This window comes from Porites lutea, chromosome 4, assembly GCF_958299795.1.
Source record: "Porites lutea chromosome 4, jaPorLute2.1, whole genome shotgun sequence".
Taxonomy (NCBI): domain Eukaryota; kingdom Metazoa; phylum Cnidaria; class Anthozoa; order Scleractinia; family Poritidae; genus Porites; species Porites lutea.
This window is the reverse complement of record NC_133204.1, coordinates 25059212-25077401: the sequence shown is the minus strand read 5'-3', so window position 1 is coordinate 25077401 and position 18190 is coordinate 25059212. Positions and strand designations below refer to the sequence as shown.

The following is an 18190-nucleotide window of genomic DNA, read 5'->3' as shown; positions in this document are numbered from 1 at the left end:
CCCAGGCATTATTAAACCCATTGGCCGTATGTCAGTTTCACCAAAACTGCCAAAAGCTTGCTTGATAAACTTTTACCCCCAGGTATACAGTATTTTTTTACAGCTATAAAAAATCGTATAAAGATAAACTTGAATTCTGGTAGTTGCACTCGACTTAGCTATCGAGTATAATTTTTTAAAAAGAAAAAGGAGACAAATTTTGGGTGGATTCATTTGCAGCATACGCGTATAGCTCAGTGTCGTATTTGCCTGCTGGAATTTTTTATTGTTTTAAAGTTCAAAACAATAAAAAATTCAGCAGACAAATACGACACTCTGCTATACGCGTATGCTGCAAATGAATCCACCCAAAGTATGAAGGCACGCGCTTGTATAAGTTCGTAAATAGACCAGTGTTAACATACTCAAAAAGTTTATCGTCTTCTTTGTAATTTCTCATGCGTTTCTAGAAACTCAAAATTTGTTGGTAAGGATGGACTCCTTTGCAGCATACGCGTATTTGCCAATTAAAATTTTTGGTGTTCTTAAGCACACAGCCTACAATGAAAAATTCCAGAGGGCAAATGCGACAGCAAATGAATCCACCCTTCGGAAACTTTGATACCAAATTATAATTTTAAAACGTATAAGGCTAAAAAGTCTTTAACAGTCCAGCAGTTCAGGAAATATTGATTATGAGGTCATCGTTTATGATGTTTTTGAAGCGTAACTTCGGGCCTTATTAATATACTTTAAAACATTCAGTCTCTTCATACGTTTCTACAGTTGAAAGCTTCTTGTCCTTTGTTACGTTCATAACACAGTTTCAGGTAACGGCTTTCTCTCTCTAATTCCCCCGATCTTCATCTCCCGACAGAACATGGCAAACGTAGCTTTTCAGTCAAACAGTTTTCTTTTAAGCATGACGCAGAAAGAGTAGGAAGTATCGATTTCAAACAGCTTTTAAAGTTTTCTAGTCGTAATAATTGATTGTTTGTTTATATGAAGAGAGAGAAAGTCAGTCTAGCATGGCAAACCAGGGATGCATAAGAGCTTCAGACATTGTTGGGCGATTTGTTGGTTCAACATTAAGAAGCGCAGATATCAGGTTCTTGACTTCTGTAAAGATACCAAAAAATTACAGCATTTAGTGATTTACAGCTGTATTGTAGTCATGAACGTTTATCAAAAAGTCGGTAGATGTGATATTTTATTGTTATTTCACCAACTTTCATGCAGCGTTAGCCAAATTACAAAAAACACCGAATATTTATTGAGATAGTTTAAACAATAATATGTATTTATAAGGTAATGAAGAAAAAAAAAGGAAAAAAGGAAGGGGGATCGGGGGAAAAAGGTTAAGTAAAAAGGTGTTTCTTCAGTTTGTTTTTAAAAGTTCTCGTCCATAACGTCACATAATAGTAAAAAACCCGCTTTCATCGCAGGCTGTATTTCGACTCTGTCATGAAAACATAAGAGAATGCAAGGCGACAACGGCGCATGCCATATAGCCGAGTCTGAGCTGTGATCAATCTGGTCCAATCAACCTCGTCCCCAGAGCCCGCGTTATCCTCATCCAGCTCTGAAAGAATCCAAAACCGGAACCTCAAAATCCTGGTCCGGTCTAATTGTGCCTGCGTAAAGTTGTTCACCAATTTGACCAACAGAAGTTCTTGAGGGAATTTGGCCTTGCTCGCACATTGTTATAATTTACTCGTTTCAAAGCATTTTTGTTTTTCTTAGCGTGAACTCTGATCGATGTATTTAATACTGAAGAAAGAACTAGAAAGGACTGTTCAAGAAGACCGAAAAAAAACGTCGCGACTAAAACATTCGCTCGTCATCGCGACACACTCATCTGTCATGTATGAATCTCAGAAAAAGTGGCATTAGAATGACTTTCAAAAATAAGGTAAATTTCTGAACAAAATGACATCGTAGCGTTGTTTCGTGTTCTATGGAGATAAACTTTTTCTTAACTGTTTCAAGTAGTATAAGATTGGTGTGTACGCAAATGACCCGTCATGTGCTCACAGTTTTTTGATTTGCAAAGTTGCAGTATTTTTATGTGACGAATACGTTTTTATCGGCCAATTACATATGGGTCTTTTCGGATTCTTCCAGAGGTTAGTGATCCTTAGTGCTGACCACAAGGATCACAGCCTCTGGGAACGAGATTGCTGAGTTACTAGCAGCCATTCCGTAATGAGCTCTCGACTCAACCAATCAGATGAGAGAGAGAAGCTTGTATTTTCCATTTCATACTGACCTGGGGAGAGATTTTCTGGGATTCTAGGTGCCGCTGTTAGAGCTTGCTCAGGTTTATCAAACGCCATGACTGGAGATAACATCTCAACCAACAAAATTCCCAGTTGCCACACTGTTCCTTGACATCCGTCATACTTCCCTGTACTAAAGTACTCGGGTGGTGTGTAAGCTTTGGTACCTAAACAATCAGCAAATGAAAAAGTTTTTTATCATTTTTATGCGTCGCTAAACGCTGGTTTCAGTTATGTTTCACCACATTAAGAATTATTATAATTAAAGCAACCATTAGGTAAAATTATTTCAGTATTCAGTATTCTGATAAACTAGCCTAAAGAGTGAAAAATAACAAAATATTCGCGCTGTTTTCTTGCTGGCTCAATTCGCATATTTTCCTCTCACTGTAAGCTTACACTCATAAGTCATGAGACAACGTGTTAAGCTAAAGTAAAATCGGCAACAAAAAACGTGCAACTTGTTTTGCAACATTGCTTCAAAACAAGTTAAATAGCGATGTAACGCGTTTTAACCGACCCACATTCGAGCCTGTCTTGCAACAAACTAAGGTTCCAAGTTTTTCCAAGTTTTTTTTTCGTGGGTGATGAAATGAGCAACATCGCCATTCAACTCGTTTTGCAGCCAAGTCACAAAACAAGTTGCACATTTTTTGTTGCCCGTTTTCCCGTACCTTTAGGTTGGAATGCATTTAAGAAAGCTTATTCATACCTCTAAATTTCAGGAAAGGTTCCTCTTGGACTTCAGAAGCCAACCCAAAATCAATGAGCTTAGCTTCGTCATGGAGCATATCAACCAGGATGTTTTCTGGTTTAAGATCTCTATGGAGGACGCCATTTTCCTCGCAGCAAATATTAGCCTTCAAGATCTGAGAGAAGTACCTTCTCGCTTCGTTCTCTGTCAGTGTCGCCCTGACCTGAAGGATGTCAAACAAGTCTTTGCAAATTTCTGGTCTTTCCATCACATAAACGTAGTGTTCGTTCGTTGTAAAAAGTTCGTACATCCTGATCACGTAACGGTGGCGTGTCTTGTTTTGAAGATAGGCCTCAGCTGGAACTGGTCTGCCATTAATCTGCATAGAGAACAGGAAATGGTTAGCTTTAGTTTCTTTAAACTGCTGGATTAGTTTTCTTAACGTGACCCGGTTTGAAGGAGAATTGTTGCAGTGTAAATTTAAGGTCTAGTTTTGCTACCGAAGGACTATATTTTGTTTGGATCTAACAAATGGCGCTCATCAGGACATAAAAAATATTTGTAGTCGCTTGTTTTCAAGTGAAGGACACATTGTACTTTTCAGCCTTGTCTTTTGTATCAGATAACTTATTGTAAGTACAAGATACGTAAAATCAAGTGTTTCTGAGGCTACGGTTCGGTAATAGAAAATGCCAAGGGGTTTTCCCGTTACTCTTCCAAATTTTCCAGTGTAGCCATTATCATGATATCTCGTTCCATTTAACTGCCCAAACATGTGCAGTGTAAAACTCACCACTTTAAACTCGTGAACAGACTCCTTTGAAACGAACTTTATTGCGACCTGAAGGACAGGAAAAAAAGAAATTATCGTAAAACTTTCTTGTTATCAAAGATCATAAGACACCCAGACAGATAATATAATAATATGGATGATTAAGGCAACATAAGTTTGGGGAGCAAGAAGAACAGTTGGCACTGCAATGTGAACTGGCCCGGGCTCGAATCTGTTCTCTGCCCCTTTTCTCTGCTCTAAGACGTCAATTTTTCTCCGGGTACTCCGGTTACCCCGCCTCCTAAAAAACAACGTTTCTAAATTCCAAAACGCGTGCGCAAAAATTGTATAAAATTTACGGCAAGTCAGCATACTTTTGATTTCGCAAGGTTTGAGGTATTATATTTTGGATCAACTTTTTCGAAAGTTTTTTCGTAGTTGGTAAGAGAACGAAGAGACACCAGCAACTTCTAATAGATTTGTGAAAATCCCTCATAATAATTATGTTTCCGAATTTGATTGTTGAAACTGCAGTTGGTTGTCGACAGTAATATCTTGACCTCTTTTTAAGATTCTTATAGTATCTCTTTACTTTCGCCTGTATTCTCTGACAAAATCATTGTCAATTGCCAGTGAAGTGGCTAATCAGCCTCATAAAAAATGCAGGTGCATGAACTAGGCGGTAAGCAATTTCACAGGCGGGCTGATTTTTGGCCGACTTACATTAAGGAAAAAAGACCACGTATTTGAATTCCAGGATGAATAGGTGTTTACAACTGAAAGTTAAAACAGGTGCGGATTTATTTTCATACCGGTGCTCCATCTGTTTTTCGTGTAGCGGCGACAACGAGGCCAAAGGAGCCATAACCGATCAGATCTCCGATTACGTATCTAGCAAAACGATCTGAAAGACAAAATTCAAAGGATTACTTCTCAGAATTTTTACTGACTTTACAGTGACAATTATGGCGTGTAATAATTCAAAATTCTGGTTGAAGATGGTGACAAAGAGTTACAGCAAGTTATTTAAGGGCCGGATATCGTATATATTTCCTTAATTCTCCTTTTTTCGCTGATATTTTACTTACGGTCTGAGCTGATTTTCCTGATAAATTCTGAGTGATTAGTTTTTTCTCCTTCAGCGTGGAATGAACCTGAGCCACTTGAGGTGGAAGAATAGGTCCATGTTTCTTGTTCTGCTTTATTAAACCAGTTTTTTACCTAAATTAAAAGGGAGAAAGTCATTACAATTCTGAAGTGCAAAAATGAGAAAAATAATTCACTGGATAACGAACTAATATTGCCCACCGTGATCAATTGTTCGAATTCAAGATTGCTTTTGGGTGAAGTTTGCCCTGAAAACTCCCTCGAAATTCCCACGAAATCGGCCGATTTTTCCGCAAATTTGTCCCTAAAAATCGCGCGAAATTTGACTTTTTCTTCCCCGACCTATCAGAAGCCCTGTCTCATAGAAGCCCCCCGTCCCGCTTTATAGTAATCACCACCATCGGTTAATGGCCAAAAACGAGTTAAATCTTCTTTTTCATAGAGAGACAAAGTTTAGCTTTTCACAAAACTCATACGCCTATTAAACTTAAGTCATTAACAGTTGTAGCGATTACAAGGAAAAGAATACTGTCTTTATATTCTCTTGAAGTTTTGTTACTGCTTATAGCTTCGCTCAGCTGGACAACAACGGGAAGTCAAGGGAATTGTTGGAGCTTGGAGCTGTCTGAATCTTCGTTCCACGGGTTCACTTTATACAACATGACAAGTTTTAAATAATAATAAAAAAAAACAGTAAAGTGGACAGTTTTCTTGTGACAAAAAATACTGGCACTTACTTTGGGGTCGAGGCAAAGTTTTTCTTTGGAAACATCTTGCGTGTCGACCAAATCTTTTGTTGTTTCGCTCCAGGCCTTTCTTAGGCTTTGCCTGTAAGAAAACGACAGCAATTAGAATGTTGAAGAAAGTCAAGGAAAGTATTCGATGAAATATTGATTCTTAAGCGAAAATCGTTACCTGTTCTTTTTCAGGCTTACATTGGGTCTTGTCTCACTGAAACAGACCTGTGTAGAGAAACCATGAGAAACGACATGGGCTCAGAGATACAGAAAAACTGACTTTAAGAATATCATATTCATTACTTTCAAAAATAGCCTAACCGTAGCATTTAAATGAATTTTTCAAGGTATCCGACAAGTAAAAAAATACCAAGAGAGCGAAAGACATTTTCTTACAAACTTAAAACCGCTCCCATGCATGTACAGGAAAACTGAAGAAAATCTTTAAGTTTCAGACTAAAACAATGAGTGTTTCAGAAGTGTTTTGAAATTTTTCAGATTTCAGCAAACAGTGGTAATTCTTTAATTCGTTGATATAAAGACTTACTCTTTTGGCTGTCTTCGGTGTCTTAACATCCAGACACGGCGTGTCCTCACAATTGTGAGTCTTTGAGCTGGGAGTTTTCTCTTCAGCTAAGCGTGGTCGTTTTCGTTCAGTTTTACTGGACGATTGACGCTTTCTCTTTAAGCTTTGCTTATGCAAAACTTCGTTAGACATCACTGATAAATTCGCAAAATGAATCAACAACAGCGCCAACAATTTAAAGACTGAAATTCTCTCATGAAATTGCGGCAAAACAACTTGAGGGCAAATGATTGTTTCTATGGTTAACTTCAAAAAACAAACCAGTCTGCCCTTTATGACGTTTTGCTCGCGCTTTAGAAGCCATAAAAGTGCGCGTGCAATAAAAACGTTATATTTTTTGTCATCGAGGGTTTCCAGTTGTATCCATGGTTGTATGGAGTAAAACTGGAATATTTAAATATTTTAAGGCATCAATGAAAAAAAATCGCATTAACTGTTAAAATCCGACACGCAAAAAATTAGTATGCTTTTTGAGTTGTCGACGTCCCCTTTCCGAACTTGGACAGGGCGTAGGTTCAAGTGAGTGAGTGAGCAGGACAGTTTTTTCATGGTCACCTTTCGATTTTTTTACTGTACGATTGACACGATTTTTCAAGTTATTTTCCTGATTTAATAAAAGATAAAAAAAGTGCATGTTGAAATAAAAATGCCATTTTATCCGCCGCAATTTGAGTTTATATCAGTCTAGTTTAAAGAATACAATGAGCACTAAATTAATTGTCCAAGAAGTTAATTATAACTAGAGCGTTCGCCCCCTCAGAGTCTTTCTTTTATATCGTTTTTCACAAAGGTTTTTGATAGTAGGAATTATTTCGTGCCAACGTTTACTAGATATGAGCTTAGAACTTCATTCTAACATCGATAACTGTCTTTTAAAAGAAATAAAAACAAACGAAACAATTCTTTATGGCTTTCGCCGGGATAAACCATCCTTCGTTCCTGGGAAGTATATTTAAGCTTGCATATAAAAATGACGAAAGTCTACATCGCCTCAAACAGTCAATAAATTTTAAATATAGGTAGATTTTAGGAAAACATGCAAGCGACTGAAATAGTAAGCTTATAATTTGATATAATGCTGAGTGACTGAAAGAACCACAGCAAAAACCCGTTCATCTAGCCGTACTTCATGCAAGGTAAAAACAACAACAACAAAACACTAAAACAGACTGCTCATTACCTGAACTAGTGGTTAGAAACTCATTGCTATACTGAGGTCCTCCGTTCCAAACGAGTACGTTGGTCATATATCCATTGTCTGTTTTTGTTGTTCTGTTTTTTTTTTCTGCCGTAACAGCATAAACAAATTGTCTTCTCTTGAATAAGTATTATGCCGTATAGAAACATAGTTGTACCAGTAGTTAAACGTTCTCAGAACAGTACTTTGTTCTCAGTTTCTATATTTTCTCCTATAGATGATCATGATAAAGTATGAACTTTAGAGTTAGCATTTCTCCGCCAATGAAAGCCAAGGTCACACGGCCGATACCTACCTGATTCGCGCCTTTTTTCGAATCCGACTTTTTGAGATTGGTGTCTAAACGATCATTTTGACATTTATTTCATCCCTTCCATTCATGTCCATTGCCTTTCCTTTTCATAGTCTAAAAACCTGAAAAAGAGACCAAAACAGCTAATGGAACTGCTGTAATAATCTAAGCAACCAAAACCCTTTCAACCAAGTTAGGCTTTCACATAAATCCGAAAAATGAAGGTAAGGACTGTGAGCTATTAACAAGATAAGAATCTTGTTATAGCTGACGTTCATTTATATTGTAAACAAAAGCTTCACTCCTAACGATTCTACTGAAAAATTCGAGGGAGTTACATGCAGCTACATGCGCTAGAACCACTTCTTAAAGTTTTCTATATATTTATCTATAAAATTTTCTTTTCCTGACGACCAAAATTTCCCTAGAAAAATTTCAGACAAATATATGGAAAATCTAAAGCGAGCTAGTGTCTGGACAACATGTCTGGAGAAATTTAAGCGCAGTTACGTTCCCCCCAAAACTCATGTTAGTAAAATCCTTTGCTGTGTAGCTTTGGCGGTTTACAAGTCATATTTTTTTTCAGAACAGCCGTTTTACGTAAATTATTTGACATTTCACATTTTAGCGATCATATGGAACCGCTCTCCACTCTTCGTTTCATACTGATTGGCAAATCAACAATGGCTTTTTAACACGCCGATCATTGGATTTGGCTCTTTTTCACTATCAATGTTTTGTAGAAGAAGTACAAAAATACGACTGGCTTTGACAACAAATTTTCCACAGAATATAGAGACTGTAGCACAAGAAAAACAATTGCTGGGAATCAGTTTGGGAAAAATTCGACCCGAGTCCTGATCAGACTGAGAAAAACTTTAGACACGAGAACAGCCTAAGTCAGAAAAAAGAATCCGTGCCGTCCCGTCCCGTCTAGATCTGGTTCTGGAAGAGAGGCAGTGTTACAGTGAGATGCATGGGCATCCTCATTCCCAAAACCCCTAGCGATATGGGCATCCCCTTCTTATACTGGATTACCTTAGCGGTTTGGGTTAGGGTTAGGGTTACAGGAGATGTATCACTAGATATAGGGTTTTGGGGATAGGATGCCCAAAATGCGGGGATGCCCATGCATATCAATGTGACAGCGGTACCGGTGTTGAATTTGAAGAATGGCGAACAATGGCGCGAACGATGTTCTCAGATCCAGGTCTCCGCGATACTTTCTCAGCGACCCCAACTTGGATCCCAACCATGCAACGAGAAGTTGGATTGCAACAATTCTTGCAACAACGAACCCAACCTCGTCCTCAGGGTGCTCTTGTTTTTCAGTATGACGGTGATAAGGTTCCTCATTTTGGCAAACTAGAAGACCTTAAGGGACGAGGTTGATGGAAACCATCAATCGCGAAGATCACTGGAACCAAATTTTTCACTGATCGCAGCCATCGTAGCGAACATATGAAATCGAGCTTTAGTGTGTTTCATAAAAGGATACAGCCGCGCGAAAGCTTAACGGAGGTCAGAAAACGATGGGGGAGCGGGACTTCCTTCTTTCTCCTCGTTCCTACGTGTGCGTGGGAGGGAAGGCTAGCAACAATATGATTTGCTGCAAGACAGGCATTTTTTGCACTTCTTTGTTGTCCTTTTTACCGTAGCTTTCGTTCATGAAACACAAACAAAGAACACACAAAAAAAGGACCCGTGCGCTACGCAGGCTAAAAATTCGCAAGCACCGCCAGTTGTATTTGCGTCCAACAGCCTGTGAGAGCAGACGCCTTTTTCAGCCGAAAAAGGTGTCTGTTCTCGCAGGCGAAGGTGGACAGTCTTCGTGCAACAAAATGCGCCGAAAGATGATAAAAGAGACAAAAGAGACAACACGAGTTTTTCTCCACGAGAAAAGTAAAAAACATACAAATGATGTAAATGACAAGGATTTATTTTCACTTCAGCAGAGCAAACTACTATTTCAAATTTCTCATTTACGGTTAATTAATCTGCAAAATAGTAAATTCTAAATATCACGTAAGTGATGAAAAATTTCCGCAAATGTACCGTGCTGTAACGAATATTTAAATACTCGACAGATCATGACCATCGCTTGTTTAACCAACTAGTAGCCTACTAAAACTAAAACTAATTAAATATCAGGGCATTGCACTGTTAGCTTCCATTATTCACTTCCACAATTAAGCGCTCGAAATATATTGTATTGTACCGATTTGATACCGGTTACATCATTGCAAATGTATTATTAGGTGAAAAAAATACAAATTCTCTGATTTCACTCTTCATAATAACAAAGACTGGAAAAAATACGTTTTATTACTATTGTAACATCTTTTGATGAAGCACTACACTGTAGTGACGAATTATAATATAAAATATAATTAATGATAATAATAATTTACTTCTAACAATTGTCAAAATTACACAAACCAAACAAGAATAGATCTTACATCTCACCTTCATATGATTAACTAGCTTCAAAAAAAGTAAAATGTACCAGAGCCTCAGTGAAAAGATAACGATGTCAATTAATTTTAGGGTTTATTCAAATAGGAGGACCCTCTACTGAAACTGAATAGCAAACGCCATTTTACAAGAAAGAGGGCTAAGGTATTTGAATTGTTTTTCTACCATTTGCTTTGAAATTAATTTTCTTCTTTAATCTACTCCCTTTCATTGTTTTTATTGCTGTCATACAATTTTAAATTTTTCTAGTTATATCATTTTCAACACCAGTAATTGATAAAATTGCTTTCAAAATTGTCATTTCAGTTTTTTTACTTTTAGCGTTCTCACAACCATGAAAGATGCGATCACACCTCCCGCCTGGTTTCTCCCTGAAGAACGTGTACATTTATAACCGGTACTGGGATCTTTGTTTCAGATTGTTTTAGCACCCCATTTGCTGCACTTACAGAAATTTCTTGCCAATTTTTTTTTTAATCGCAGAAATTATGCAATGCCGCTTTCTAGAAAAAACCCAGTCAAATGCATCGTTTCGCTTGCAGCTCACCGAGTTGGTTTGATAAGTTGGTTTGCGTAATTTTTTTTAAAGTACAATGTACATGTATCTTCAGTTCACCACATCTTCAGCTCAGGACAACTAATTTTTCTTCAATATCTGAAAATTTCATAAGTTTTAGAAATTCATACAAATAGTCTACTTACAACCCGTCAATTGCAATTAACTGTCAATTTTATCGCATTGTTTCGTTACATATTTTTTTCGAATTTTTATCTTCCTCTGCAAGATTCTTTTCTATCTTTTAAATTTTTCTGTGACAATCGAAGAAGTGTATCAAAGTCCATTTCATCAGAGGAGGGAGGTCGGCTGACCTCCTGTTCTTCAAGGTAACTGGTGTTGGAGTCTAAAAACAGGAAAACGTTTCCATCAACAATACTGTCGATATTTTAATAAATATCATACCAGTTGACCCCAAGATTGTAAAACGTCAGTATATTAGTAAATCTTCAAGCAATAGGAGCAAAGCACAGAGACTTCAATTTACTTATGAGCTTGAGACTATGGCTCAAAAGTGACACAAAATTCACAAATACAGTGTAATACATTCATATATCTCCTAATAGCCAAGTTGGAGGCCAGGAGTGCACAGTATGGAACAAGGTTTTTTCCTGAGGCACAAGAAAGAACTAGGTGCCAGCATCAAGAGAACAATTATTATCAATATTTCCTTTATTATCCACATAATTTTAGAGAGGGCTTTTGCAAATTTTCTCAAAAAATATATCACTATTTTGTTCACAGGAATTTTCATATGGTTTTTCAGAGGTGTATTTTTGAGGAAATTCTGTTTGCTTACTCAAAAAACCACGTTTCTCAGTACAGATCCTAATTCTCACTATTGGATGAAAGATACGTTAAATACCCTGTTACAAGAAATCTCCCAGTGAAAAAACCTGTGAATTTTTGCACAGCCTAAATTTTGAGCAAAATTTCAAAATTTAGAAAATTGTGACTAAAATAAGCCTGTGAAAAACCATGTGGAAAAAGCTGAATGAATTTTGATAACAGCGATGTTAAACGCCTTGATCAGGTTCGATCAAATCCTTGGCAAAACAACTCATAAATACTTGGGAACAGGGGTAAAGACAGCTAAATATTTTTTGGCTAATACAGGGTTTGGGTTCCCTGTGGAACAACTTATGTTGAACATGTTGAAACTGTAGCACCATTTGCTTCCAAATTTTATGTTGAAACTGTTTATACAGGCCCTTACAGACGATTGCATCCAATTAATTCTTCTCATTAAATCAGTGCTTAATCAACCCCAAGTCATGGATTAAAGGTTTACCCACAAGACCACAACACATTAGGCTCCAGGCTGCTCCCAGTACTCACCAAAGTCAACATAGCTTCCACCACAAAACTTTCTCCTTCCACCAAAACAGATGTCCAATACAGGCTGCCTTGAATCTTCATTACCTCCTTAAAATCAACAACAAGTTAACAGCACAGTCATTAAATTGCCATCACTACTGTATCTGTCCTAGGAATGGCTGAGTCTTAAGTAAAACTGACAAATAACATAGTGTACCTTTATTTAACTTCATTTTCTACAGTAAGTACATTGTACAATGTACAAACTACTACATGTACACTGTTACTAGAGTTATACACTAATTAACGTTATGTTTAAATACTCACGATATATTTAGCCACTAAATATTAAATATATAGCTACTTATGGAAAATTTAATAGATTCCATGTCCTTATATAGCCATATGTGTAAATAGTTCTGTTGTTTCTCAAGGGCTCACTTTAATTGAAGCCTTGCTCTGTTTTGTGACCCTCGCCATTGTTTTTATCATAAATTACCATACCCCAAAACAAAGGGAAATAAAATTTAACCCAAGGATAAAAATTATTGACCCACAAAATCTACAATGACTAACAATTCAATTTTCAAATAATCAATTCACTATAGGAATCTTTGGGGTACACTTGACTTCCTTTGACAGTAAAGAATTAAAAATCTGCTGGCTGTTAGGGAGTTTTAGTAATAATAATTAATATCCTTGATGAGACTTCATGATGGGACAACAGATTCTTTACAATCGGCATTATTATTACGAAAGTTTTACCACAGCTATACTCAGTGGTCTGCCTTCTTGAAAATAACAAAAACAAAATGTGCCACCAAAAATTTATTAAACGTACTTTCAATTGCTTCAGCAGCTGACGAGTATTCAAAAAAAGTCACAAAAGCATAGTTGTCCCTGTTGAAAAAAGTAAGAAACAGCTGTAGGATCCATTCATGACAAGTACACTACAGGTAACACAACAGGTAATGTTGTGGATTAATGATGTCCACCCTGTCCACACCGCCAAATTGACAACTAAGATGTAGAATGATTTGCAAGAATGTACAAATATATTAACAAGACGGTACCAAATATGAAGGATTGTCGTTGTTGAAAACTCCCCAGTAATTTTCAGAATCTTCATTTACTTTGCCATATATACCAATAGCTTTGTTACAGTCAGTTACATAGCTTTATTCCACAAAACACAAAGCATTGACGAGAATTGGAAGCAAAGGCAGAGTAAACTAACTGACGTCACATTGTCATCAGCCGTTCTTTGATCCTTCACTCATTCCCAGTCTTTGGGACAAGCAAGGGGAAAAAGTAGTTTTTTGGGGGTGGCAAAAAATTAAAATTAATTTCCAGAGACATATTTTAAATGTTCACAATATTATTGTTGGACTTAAGTCACATTAAACTGTTAGTAAATTATAAACCATATTACTGCACCATTGTAATAATAATATTTATAATAATAATAATAACACCAATTGTGAATAAAGTTGAGTGTGCAAAGAAACTGTCAATCTTACCCTTCCTCGCGAAGGTGAACAGTTACTTTTTCAATAGGACCAAATGGACGAAATCTTCTCCAGATGTCATCTTGTGTTGTCTTGTTTGATATTTTTCCAATGTACACAATACGTCTTTCCTCCTAAGGTAAAACACAACAAACTAAACATTCAATTCCAAATTTACAATAAGCTTGAAAATTCAATGTGAAATAATAAATGAACAGCACAAATAAAAACATTTGTTCACTTGGTTTTTAGAAAGTAAAAGAGTATGTTTCTTTAAAATAAAATTCATTTACATTTGCTGTGCCTTTGATGTGTTGATCAAACTTGAAGCCCAATTTCCTTTCCATTTCAATATCACGAACAGATTTGTCTCCTCTGTCATGACTGTCTCTTTCTGAATTATCTTGGCCGACAGAACGTCTTTTCCTTCTTCTATGGCTGCTTGAATTTCCATCACTACCACTTGAATGTCTCTGTGACATATAAGACTCTGATTCTCTCGGATCATATCTCCGTCTGTATTCTTTGCCACTGTCATCATCTGAGGTGGAATAATGCTGATCATCAGAGCTGTCATCTGAGTATAAGCTATGTCTACGTTTACTTCTTTTACAACAGCTTATTTCATCAGAGCTATAACTTGGTTTCCTTTTGTGTTGTTTTCTTCTGTTTTCATTGTAGACATCTGAACTACCATGATGGCTGGAATGCCTCCTGTCATAGCATTTATCATCATCAGAGCTACTGCACTCTCCATCAGAACTGTCCTCACAGTATGGACCTCTATAACGCTTTGGAATTCTACTCTTCCTATCAGCGTCATCTCTAAAGCAACTTGATTGTCTTTTGCTAGAGATGGTGTCAGTCCTGTCTGACGCTTTTTCATCAATTTGATTCCCAGTATCAGAGTCTACAGATTTTTGTGGACTGGGTCTTGACAAATCTGTAATTATGGTTGTGGAACTCTTGATTTCAGCAGTATCCTGAGGTGGCTTTCTCATTGGATATCCACAAAAAGCATAATTATGGTCGGTTGAGTGGTTATCAATAAGGCATTTTTTGTTGTCCCCAGAGCTCTCATGTTTTGTCACACCATTTTGTAAAGGTTCCTTTTTCGGCAGATAAAAGACATCTAGAGTTTCTCCACTTGCAGGACTGTGTACATCAGAATTAACAGAATCATTCTCTGTTTCATGGGAGAAGACAAAATCCCGGTCATGTGCTTCTACAAAGGAGTTAATCTTGAGTGCCATGGTTTCCTTCGCAGGAAATTTGTCCTTCCTGAAGATTTAAAAAGAAACTGTCAGTGTTGACATCATGAATTACAACATAAATTCATGATCTAGGACAATGAATAATATTTTAATACTTTTTTAGATTCTTTTTGGGTTATAGTAATAACAGTCTTTTTTCAGTACTCTTAGTTTAACAGTATTGGACGATTTTGTGACTAATCACAACTATAACAAAATTCTCAAATCTGATTGGCTATCAACTGGACGTTGATAACAGGACAGTGCGCATAATGCCTAAATAATAGATGGTACAACTTGTGTGCACTTAAATGGCTTTTTTCTCACTGTTAAAGAAAACTTTTGGAATTCCTTGTGTTTCAATTTAAAAAAAGCCTAAAATGTCACAAAGCTTTTTATAGTTATGATTGGAAACAGAACTTTGTTTGTTCCAACTTGGTCCGTAATCCTACTTGTGATTAAACAAATCAGACGACCGCAGATTTTGTTAACCACTCGTACGATTACAGACCAAATTGGACTCCACTCAGTCCTAAATTACAATTACAAACTATCCATGTTATTATAAACAGGATATTAATCTTTCATATAGAACTCAGAACTCTTCACAGGATGGGTCCCAGGACTCACCACAGCTATTTGTAACAAAATCAACACTTCTATGGAAAATATTGCCTCCAAAAAACGAAGTCCTGTCACAGCTAAAGACTAACTTACATTGAGGAAAGTGGAATCTTAGATGATGAACAACCACCCAAAGACCCTAGAGAGGAAGAACAATATTATTCAACAAAAGCAAGTTACTTCCACTGCCTTATACTGGTAAACACTGTTAATCATGTTCACCATCACCATGGTGGGAACAAGATTAAGTCCTGTACTAACTGGTTAATTTTAAAAAATAAATTAAAGCAAACATTTCAAGTCATAGTTCCTTGGAGTGTCTTAAACATTTCCACCACAGACCTGAATGACATGGAAGCTTGCATTGTACCTCCACATATCAAAACATTTATCAAGCAGACACTAGAGTGTTAGCTGAGGATGTCCACTTTAAACATTTTCACTATCCTCCCACCATTTATCTTTTCCCTTTTTTGCCATTTTTCCCCCACCATACAACAATGCTAAACATTACTTGGAGCTTAACGTTGTCAGGCTCCAAAACTATACATTTATCAACCTAAAGTTGGCTGAACAATTTTACCTTGTTTCTCTTCATATTCCAAAAACTGCTCTAGTAGATTACTGACATCGCTGGCCTCAATACCTGGTTTTAGATCAACAGATTGTGATTAGATGACTGTGTATGTGTCCACTACAACCATTCAATTTCAATCCATTTTAAGTACAACTTCTTTAGCTCGACATACCTAATCAAACATAACCAAACAAAATTTCAATCAAAATCAGTAGAACTTAATCATTTGATTGAATTTGATTGATGTCCACAATCAAGTAAAATTGAACACGGAATCCTTTATGAGTTCAATATTATTATTGAACAGATCTAACATACTTGAACTGAACTGTTAGATTTTGTTTATTTGTTCCCCAGTCAATGAAGGGAAAGATCATTGAAAACTGGGGAAAGGCAATCAATTAAATATCAATTGATTAATAATCAATGAGTCAAGTATCATTGATTGTCTGGATTAAGGCATTTTAGACCAAGCAGGCAGCATGCGTGTCAGCCTGCCATGTCAAAGAAAGCGGTAAAAATTGACGCATGGGTCCCGGTAGCAATTTTTCCCTGCAACACCAGCCAAGACAATTTATTTTCAACTGTCAAATCAAAACTTTGGAAATCAAATGTTTGATTGTATTAGATTGGCCACATTTTTTTGTGAGATCAATTTTGTTTGATCATGTTGGGCAATCAAACTTAATTGCTTGATTAAATTCAATTGATTTTGATTACCGATTGTTTGATTTGGTACGTCAGAGTTTACAACTGGTCTTCACTACGGAGTCATAAGTGGAGTCATAAGAGCACTTGTGACTCCGTGAAAGTCAAAAATCGGAGTCGTAAGCAGAGTCGTAAGCACGACGGAATCGGGGTCTGAAGAATCGGAACCTTTCCATTTTCTTCCGACTCTGCTTATGACTCCATCGCTTACGACCTAGTCAGATTGTCGGAGTCAGAAGCAGAAGGGGAAGGATAAACCAATCACAATGCACATTCCCAAGTCTGGTTTAGTTCTTCTGCTTCTGTTTGCGACTCTGACAAACCACTTTTCCCTTGATTGTAAATAACAAAGTCATAAGTGGAATCAGAAAGCTGTTTTCACTTAATCGTAAAGTTCTACGATTCTGATTATGACTCCGACACTGACTCAGTGACTACTGACAACCAGCCTTTAGTTGTATACTGACAACACAACACTTTCCTACATGACTACATTCAGCAGCAACTAATTCTTAAGATCTAACATCTAACATAACAATCCAGTATAGTTTCTTTAGAATATATGTATGATGTTCACGCAAAAGGTAGTTCTAATTTTAGAGATACCGGTACTATGAATCTGAGCCGTGTGTTGTAACTGAGTACCTTCCATCCGATCACTATGCAGGGTGTGATATTCTGAGGCTAGACTCAGGGAACTACCATCACTTCCCACAGTGTGCTTGTGCTACAAGGAAAGAAATGAAACACAGGTGAACAAACGGATAAATACAGTAAAAACTCGAAAGACGAAGTCATTAGGCAGGCGATGCAGAAAGAAATAATTTTAAGCTCAGTGGTGTATTTAATTACCTCTAATTATTAGAGCAAGCTTTGAGCTTATGTTGTTTAGAGTTAAAATCCAGTTATTAATCGAAAGATACCTCTAATTCGCTTATTACTCCTTTGCCGTTATCTCCTACCTAAAGAATGGAAGCTACTAACATTGCCTCGTATACGATAAACCACGTGTAACAATTAACGACATGATAAGCTCATGTACGAGTTGTTTTCTTATGTTTCCATAAGAAATTCAAATCAACATTTCACTTTAAACGTCTAAATTTGTTTGTACCTTTAACCCTTCACAAGTCGTAGATTCATTTAACTTTGCCGCAAAAAGAGTTGTCTTTTGCTCTAATCCTTTAAGTTCGACGTCACCTTGTACCTCGTGGTACAGCGGCGACACCGGCATTCCTAAGGCTTCGCTCTGAATCATTTCGCTTCTTCACTATAATTTCACAACAAAAACCTGTATAGTTAGCTTTCCAAAAGAAAGCACAATAAATTAAACGACTGCAGAGCAAAATATCCAAGACACAACTTCCTCGTTTTTACCATGGACTACTCTCCCACGAGGAGCGAATTGCGAAATGTTGTGTCACAACTTGATACAAAGAGGACTGGTGCGATAGGCGGTGACAGCGGTATCTCAGCGGCAGCAGGCAATAATCCAAAATGGCGGCCACATCATGCACTTTTGTAAAAA

At 37.0% G+C, this 18190-nt stretch overlaps 2 protein-coding genes across 2 annotated transcripts; both read right to left on the bottom strand.

The window, feature by feature from the left end:
- Window positions 1-997: 997 nt before the first annotated feature.
- LOC140934439 (serine/threonine-protein kinase pim-2-like) lies at window positions 998-4939 on the bottom strand. Its single transcript, XM_073384065.1, has 5 exons — window positions 4813-4939; window positions 3746-3793; window positions 2971-3331; window positions 2249-2425; window positions 998-1098 (listed from the first exon to the last, which is right to left on the bottom strand). The coding sequence occupies exons 3-5, from the start codon at window positions 3260-3262 to the stop codon at window positions 998-1000; spliced, it is 570 nt and encodes a 189-aa protein (XP_073240166.1). The 5' UTR covers window positions 3263-3331; window positions 3746-3793; window positions 4813-4939.
- A 4628-nt stretch (window positions 4940-9567) lies between these two features.
- Window positions 9568-18074, bottom strand: LOC140933061 (uncharacterized). The gene is made up of 9 exons (XM_073382578.1): window positions 17777-18074; window positions 17308-17389; window positions 15961-16023; window positions 15471-15516; window positions 13794-14781; window positions 13513-13634; window positions 12834-12892; window positions 12014-12100; window positions 9568-11021 (listed from the first exon to the last, which is right to left on the bottom strand). Exons 1-9 carry the CDS (start codon window positions 17918-17920, stop codon window positions 10888-10890), a joined length of 1725 nt encoding a protein of 574 aa, XP_073238679.1. The 5' UTR covers window positions 17921-18074; the 3' UTR covers window positions 9568-10887.
- Window positions 18075-18190: the final 116 nt, after the last annotated feature.

What these genes read in the sequence shown, in the direction of transcription:
- LOC140934439 (XM_073384065.1), bottom strand. Translation starts at nt 3,262, where the DNA reads ATGTACGAACTTTTTACAACGAACGAACACTACGTTTATGTGATGGAA. An exon ending in ACCTTTCCTGAAATTTAGAG is followed by an intron (nt 2,426 to 2,970) that starts GTATGAATAAGC and finishes CTGATTGTTTAG; the next exon opens with GTACCAAAGCTTACACACCA. An exon ending in CCCAGAAAATCTCTCCCCAG is followed by an intron (nt 1,099 to 2,248) that starts GTCAGTATGAAA and finishes GTATCTTTACAG; the next exon opens with AAGTCAAGAACCTGATATCT.
- LOC140933061 (XM_073382578.1), bottom strand. Translation starts at nt 17,920, where the DNA reads ATGATTCAGAGCGAAGCCTTAGGAATGCCGGTGTCGCCGCTGTACCAC. An exon ending in CGACTTGTGAAGGGTTAAAG is followed by an intron (nt 17,390 to 17,776) that starts GTACAAACAAAT and finishes CTTTCCTTGTAG; the next exon opens with CACAAGCACACTGTGGGAAG. An exon ending in ACATCAAAGGCACAGCAAAT is followed by an intron (nt 13,635 to 13,793) that starts GTAAATGAATTT and finishes GTTTTACCTTAG; the next exon opens with GAGGAAAGACGTATTGTGTA.